This window comes from Euprymna scolopes, chromosome 8 (assembly GCF_053919585.1).
Source record: "Euprymna scolopes isolate OS-2025 chromosome 8, ASM5391958v1, whole genome shotgun sequence".
Taxonomy (NCBI): domain Eukaryota; kingdom Metazoa; phylum Mollusca; class Cephalopoda; order Sepiida; family Sepiolidae; genus Euprymna; species Euprymna scolopes.
In genome coordinates, this window is record NC_136489.1 from 43,595,083 (window position 1) to 43,603,014 (window position 7,932).

The 7,932-nt window shown below is 36.0% G+C and overlaps 1 protein-coding gene across 1 annotated transcript in view; it reads left to right on the top strand.

Annotated features, from left to right (window-relative positions):
• The first annotated feature begins 4,065 nt into the window (after window positions 1-4,065).
• The window catches only part of LOC145283539 (uncharacterized), a 139,533-nt gene continuing 135,666 nt past the window's right edge, over window positions 4,066-7,932 (top strand). The window contains exon 1 of the mRNA XM_080132409.1: window positions 4,066-4,294. Within this exon, the coding sequence (XP_079988535.1) occupies window positions 4,255-4,294 (40 nt within the window). The 5' untranslated portion in view covers window positions 4,066-4,254. The remainder of the gene's footprint in view (window positions 4,295-7,932) is intronic.

Sequence of the window (7,932 nt, forward strand, 5' to 3'; positions counted from 1 at the left end):
ATGAAACCGGCCGTAGACCACCAAACAATCACCATAACCTTTATATTGTGAAGTTTCTCCGGCATCCAACCACTGTGCCGAACGTCGCCGGTTGTCGTAGAGGATACACTTCTCATCACACGTCACAATCTGCTCGAGAAATGGGTCGTTTTTGTTGCGTAGAAGACACCTCAAAACAACGATTTTTTTTAATTATCGTTCAATTCATGCGGCACCCATTTATTCAAACTTTTTGGCTTTCCTATTTTCTTTAAATTGCGAACGACTGTTGAGTGGTCAACCTCGTGTTCAACAGCAACTTCTCGTGATGTTTTGCGAGGATCGGCTTCAATAAGGCTTTCAAATGCTCGTTATCAACCGCAGTCGGCCGGCCGCGATCGTCTTCATCTTTGAGGCTCTCGTCACCATTGCGAAATTTCTTGAACCACTATTGTGCCACACCTTCGTTAGTGGTTCCCGGGCCAAACGTATCATTGATATCACGAGCTGTCTTCGCAGCTTTTCGGCCTAGTTTGAACTGGAACAAGAAAATCGTGCGGATTTGAACTTTGTTCATGCTTCCGAAAAGCCTGCAAAAAAAAAAAAAAAAAAAAAAAAATGAATGAAGAGATTGAGAACGGTAACGAATAACACGATTCGATAGAGCGAAACACGCACTTCAAAATGATATATAACATGCCTATATATATCAATGAATTAATTCAGAAATCATATATAAAAGTAACATGTGTGAGAAAATGATGTTGTTTTTGCACCAACGTAATATATGCACATATTACACATATTACACATATTACATAGGTATTTACGGTAATCTGACATCCCTCTCCACCCCCAAAAAGCTAAATATTGAAATATATTAAAAGAACCGGAATTGCTAATTTTAAGCCAAATCGATAATTGTATCGGAATCGGGAAACATATTGGAATCGTCTCCTCACTAATACTGGCAAGTTTCTGTTACCTCTGCGGACGATTATGCAAGAGTGAAAATGGGGTTTCGCCACCTTCGTGCACACAGATCCACGACATCAACCTGAAGAGATGGAAAGCTTTTGTCAAGAAGTAGCAATATGGAAGTTGAAGTCTCCGTTCAGTCTCGAAAGACAATGGATTCCTTCCCTGTAAAGGTAGATGCACGTGTAATTATGAGGCAAGAGTTGTGCTATCTCCAACCACACCTTTCCTGAATCAGCACTGCTTGAGTTCAATAGCAAGAAATCAGGAAGACTGGAAACAATGCCGAGATAAGCGGAGATCACATGCAGCACTTGGAATTCCCAAATGGTCACCCATTTTAGTACTGACCAGGCTCAACGTTGCTTAAATTCGGAGAGGTAATATATATATATATATATATATATATATATATATATATATATATATATATATATATATAATTTGGAAAAACAAATCGAGATAGCATGCTCTTATTCTGTCAGTTAGATAGAAATTGTAGTATCGCTCGCACCGAGGATTAAATCTTCAATTTCTAGAAGAGTGTTACTTAAAACTGAATTTTACTTAGTACTTTTTCGTTAAGTCCATGAACCCTTGCAGAGGGTACATCGGCCGAAACGTTGTGAGAATAACACTGAAGATGAGAGTAGTAGTCCAAATAATCCAGATAGTGCAAACCAACTATTTTGCTCTCACGTCTCCCTCGCAGTCTCGCACCACTTAAAACTTTATTAAAATCAGTGAACGTGGTGATGTTTGCGGGGTAGTGATGGTGGTGGTGGTGGTAGTGGTGTTGAAACACTAACGTCACCGTTGTTGTAATTAATTTTGGCAAAACCGACCCGACCACTTTCTCAGTCTCAAATTTGCTTTTTGTAAACATATGTAAAAGGGGCGGATTCGAAAACGTTTTTTTTTTTTTTTTTTTTTTTTTTTTTTTACTTTTCTCTCAGTCATGGCTGCAAAGGAACGTTATCAGCGAAGGACACGGGCATCCCGGCATCTCTTCAAAACAAAACGTATTAAAAAAATAAAGAGCGGAAAATATTTCGAAATTTTTTTTTACAAGTTTCGGCGCACGTGTGTGTGTGCGTGTGTGTGTGTGTGTGTGTGTGTGTGCGTGCGTGCGTGCGTGCGTGTGAGTGTGCGCATGTGTTAAAAAAAAACAAAAAAAATATTAATAAAAAGAGCGAAACCTATTTCGATTTTTTTTACGAGTTTCCGTGAGTGTATGCGAGCGTGTGCGTTTATGTGTGTGTGTGGGGGTGTGTGTGTGTGAGAGCGTGTGTGCGTTTACCGTTTGTGCTTCTTTGTGTGTGCGTGCATGTATGTATGTGTAAAAAAAAAAAAGAGCAAAAACAACTTCCAAAATTTTTTTTACGAGTTTCCGTGAGTGTATGTGGGCACGTGCGTTTATGTCTGTTTTTGTGTTTATATGCGTATCTTTTTTGCTTGTGTGTGTGTGTATGCGTATGTTTTTTCTTGTGTGTGTGTGTGTGTCTATGCGTGTTGAAAACAAAAGATATGAATAAAAAAGAGCAAAAAAATGTTTCAGAATTTTTTGTACGAAGTTTCTGTATGCACGTGTGTGTTTGTGTGTACATGTGTATTTGTGTGTGTTTGTTGTGTGTATGTGTGTGTATGTGTGCGTATGTGTTTGTGTTTATGTGTGTTAAAAAACGAACGTATTATTAAAAAATAAACGAAAAATATGTCGAAAATGTTTACGAGTTTTCGTGCGTATGTATCTGTGTATGTATGTGTATGTGTATGTGTATGTGTATGTGCTTGTGTGTTTTTGTCTCTGTATGTCTCCGTGTGTGTATGAGTGAGTGATTGTAGTCGTTGAAAAACAAAACTTATTAAAAAAAATATATATTTCGGAAGTTTTTCGGGCATTTTTTTTTTTTTTTTTTTTTACGAATTTCCGTCTATGCAAAGCCGTTGACGTTGGAATAAAAGACGCGCCTGCGTAATAATTGGAGAGAAAGACAGCTAAATCGGAAGAAATCCTTGTCGGTGCGAAAGAGATGATTTGGGGAGGGGAGTTGTGCGATGACGATATCCAGTGTGGGAAGGACTTTCCTTTTGTGCAAAGAAAGCGAGTAATGGTCATTGACAATTAAGTAAAATTTGTTTTTTGTTTAAATCGCGATTGACAATAGACACTGAAATGTTGGGTTGCACGTGAAGGGAAGAAGAGAGAGATAATGAGAGAGATAGTGAGAGATAGGGGAAGTGAGAGAAATAGAGAGAGAGAGAGAGAGAGAGAGAGAGAGAGAGAGAAAGGAGAGCGTGTAATGTAAAGTAAACAAGGGAAATAATTAAATAGAGAGGAAGAGAAGAGGGAGTAGCAAAAGTAAAACAAACGGATAAAATAAAAAGTAAGCGAGAGAGAGAGAGAGAGAGAGAGAGAGAGAGAGAGAGAGAGAGAGAGAGAGAGAGTCGAAAACTCCAAACAAACGAAAGAAAGGAAGATATACAAAAAATAAGAAGAGAAAAGGAAAAGCAATTAAAGAGAGAGAGAGAGAGAGAGAGAGAGAGATAAAACTTAAAAAAAAAAGAACAAACAAAACGAAACAGACAGACGGTAAAAAGGAGGCACTTATTGACCAACCAAATAATCGCCTGTCTGATGAACCACACCATGGAACCCACCCCTCAAAAAAGAGGATCAAGCTTCGAGATAGGGTTTTCTTGCAACCCAGTGACAAGTTGGCTTCAAGACAAGCCACATCGTCCTTGTTGAGGGACTGCATTTACCGCGTAAAATTTACTACTACTACCGCTACTCCAAGCACTCTTACTCCCACCACTGGCTACTACTATTACAACTACTACAGCTGTCGGTTTGAAACGATTTTTTTTTTATATTTGCTGGTAAAATTGTGACAGGAGTTTGTAAATGTCAAAAAAAGCCGCATTCGCCTCATTCCGACCAGCAGAGAGTAGGGAACACTTCATGACAATTCGAGCAGGCAAGAAACAAGGACTTATTACATTTCTTCTTGTACGGTAGAGAGTGTGCGTACGCGAGAGAACGAGAGAGGAAAGTAAAAAAAAAAAAAAAAAATAATAATAATAAAAAAAAAAATAAAAATAAATACATAAAAAGAAAAAAGAAATACATAAAAAGAAAAAAGAAGTTAAGAGAGCGAGAAACTGGTGGTACGCAAACTACAACAGCGTGCTAGAAAACCTCATACAACACACACGAAAGAACGCTAAAAAATTGAAAACGAGAGAAAATAGAAAAAAAGCAATATATATTTATTATCATCTGTTTTAAAAAAAATGAGCCCGAGTTTGGCGCTGCTGATCTTGGCGGCATTTGGTAAGTCTTTACTTTTATTTTCAATCTTTTCGGTACTTATATGCAGAATACGGACAGTGTTGTTGCTTAGAATTTTCAAGTTAAATTCAATTTTTACGGCATCTTTAATTTATTAAATTGTTAGGTGAAAATACAGAATAGTTTTTTTATTTTTAAATCCTACCCATGTTAAGAATGAATTTCTAAATAATAACGTTATACTTTCAGCATGGTCCGTATTCTGCATAAATACTCTTTTTTTTTCTTCTTCATCAAACAACTAACAAAATATCCGTCCTGGGACGGGTACCATATTAGTCAATAATATAATTGATACTTCTGCAGTTTACAGACTGTGCTGTTTCTTTTTTAGGTAGAACTTTCAAGTTAAATTCAATTTTTACGATATCTTTTGTTTATTATATCGTAAGGTAAAATATAAAATATTGGTAGACCAGACCGGTACGAGAGTGCTCACCCCCTAAAAATGCGTGCTTTCCACGTTTTGTAAAAGTTTTTTTTCCGACGTTTCTCATAGATTACAAACTCAAGTATCATATTGGTAGAAAAAATTCGAAAAAACAAAAACAAAAAAAACATTAGTTACTTTTAAGGAGGGGGTTCACTTTCTAGTTAGAAAATTCTACTTCATTGCAACCTGACTTACTGTCCATTTCTTTATCGATGTGTCACGTGATTAGAATGTTATAACGAGAAAGTGAACCCTCTTCTTAAAAGTCATTTTTTTTTTCAAAAGTTTTTCTGCTAAAGTCTGTAAATTGTCGGAAAACAAACAAACAAACAAACTTAAAAACAAAGGTGAAAACATGCATTTTTAGGTGTGGCATTCTGGTACAAAGCCTCCTCATTCTCATGTGAAGAAGGGCTTTCTAAATAATACCGTTATTACTTCAGCACGGTCCGTAAACAATAGAAAATCAATTCATCGAACGGAAAAGTGTACCGCTTTTATGTCACCTTACGAAGATTAAAATCAAGATATAATGATACTAAACCTTATGTCTAGAATTGTTATTCCAATTTGGCTCCGAGTTCATTACATGATTTTGATTCCAGAAAAATGTATAAAATGCGGGACTTAAGTTTTAGGAATCTTACAAAGAAAATGAAATCCATAGAACGTTTCTTATTTTGGTGTCCAATAATTATGGATCAGATTTAATGCCACATAGGAAAGATTTTAATGTTCAAATGGAACGCTGTGTCCATATGATGTCTCCTACAAATCCCGTCAAATACTCCGAATAAACCGAAGCTTTGTGAATGTTTATTAATGCATATATTTAACATTTATCGTTTAAATTACATAAAACTTGAGGCGTTTGAATTTCACGTTAAATTCTAAACCAATTTTGCAGTAAACTAAATGTATCCCACATTAGCAATTCTTACGTCAAATAGTTGTGCTCATGAGTTCTAAAGATCACTTTATTAATTTCAAAGTTTAACCTACTAAGGAACTTTGCGTGTGTGAGTTCGTTCCCTATGGACTCGAAAACGGCTGGGCCGATTTTTATGAAATTTTACACAAATGTACTTTATGTGCCTGGCAATGTTCTTGTATAGGTTTTGTATCGGAATGTCTTCGATAAATATCCATAATCGAAATGATCTGATGACAGGAGGAACAGGCGATTTTATACCAGAGTTAACACCTTACACAGCCTAACATCACAAGTGCATTTGAGAAGTTTTAATACCACACAAGCCGAACAGCCTGACATATAAAATCAACAGTAGGATCTTTGATATGACAGGGGCGCATTCAAAATAAATGTTTCTGTTTAAAGCACAATTCCACCATGGTTCTATTTATCTGCAACTTGAATTCAAGCCATTATAACCGCACAACCAGTCAGGCCAGGCATATAAAATCAACACATGGTTCTTTGCTATGGCAGAGGCGCGTTTGAAATGAATGTTTCTGTTCAAAGCACGATTAAAGCATGGTACTTGATTTTTGCATTTTAAACTATATTTTAAGCCATGATATAAAAATAATTATATAAAATCAATAGTAGGTTCTCTACAGTGCAATGTAGACAACAATGTATTGTGGACTAAGTAACTGCGAGAGGAATGTGAAGCTTCGTCTCCGTGCACCGCAATGGATCCCTAACTAGAGCACACAATCAATCGATTTGATTGAAAAATAGTCGATTTTACCTGTTTCGATGACAATAAAAATATGAGAGTGTGAAAAATTCGCTAATTATTATTCAATCCCGGGAATCGTCGGGTCTCCTGCTAGTGTATATATATATATATATATATATATATATATATATATATATATATATATATGTATGTGTGTGTGTGTGTGTGTGTAATTTTATGTAGAGATATATTTTAATAAAGCAAATTGTATTTCCCCTCCTCAAACCTAATACTTTTGTTACTTGATATTTTAAAGAGAAATCGTCACCGTATTCGCATACGTTAAACACTTTAGGCAAAATAACCCCGTAAGAGTATAACCCTTGGCAGAATATCTAGCATTGTTGAGAGTATCATTTTTAGTTTAACTTACATAACAAACTGACCCTAATCTCCCACTAAAAAGTGATTAGTAATATATATATATATATATATATATATATATATATATATATATATATATCTATTAGTCGCCTGGCAAGGCCACAGAGGAGACAACTGAAGCAGCAAAACTGAAGCTGGCCTGCAGGACACTATACATACCAAAGTAGGCATATTTGGGCATATTTTATTGGTTTCAAATGAAAGTATAGGTTCTTTTTTTACCAATTGCCATAAAATTTTAACCATAGAATAATCTTCAAAATCTTTTATGTAGTTTCGTCGCATAGAACCAAAGATTTGAGCATTTCATTATTCAATTTGGCTACCAGTATAGATATATCCATAGATTTACCAGCTACTTGCAATTTTATGAGTTCCAAATCTCAGCGACTATTGCTCAGAATTTAACAAATGAAGGCTCGTTGGAAAGGTAATGATCTGAATTGTGTAGTGGGCTATGTGACATTTTCCCTTAACTTCGCATATTAAGGGGGTCATTCATCACCTTGATTCCAAATATTTTTCATATGTTATATCCCCCTCTTTGGTTTTCATACATAAAGTAAATTTCACAGTGTATAAGGGGTTTTTGATACTGGAGATATTCATAATCGTACCTTATTTCAAAAAGAGGGAAAATATAACACATGAGAAATATTTGGAATTAAGTCTCCTCTTGCTATTGCGTAATGTAATAGCTATTGGTTCATGTTTTAATGTTTAGCCTTGCAGCAAACATGTCTTCATAGCTCAGGCATTAACGTCAAAGGAAAAAGTAAATCGCAAGCTGAACACGTTGGTTCGATTCTCGGTGGTGGCGCACGAGTCATTTAAAAAAAAAAAAAAAGTTATGACTGGGCAATGCCGGGCGGCCTGCTCGTGCATATCTTTATAATATAAAGCTGAATGTGTGTGTGTGTGTGTGTGTCTGGTCACGAATAGGCTCCTCTATGGTTGACTATTTTAAAAAACTGATTACATATAATGATAGAAGATGTATCGAGACGCAGGAATGGGTATGTTTGATCTGGCAGAACGGTGGTTCATTAAAATTGTGGGGTCTGCGTTCGCGTCTGATCCACAAAGTATGGAAATAA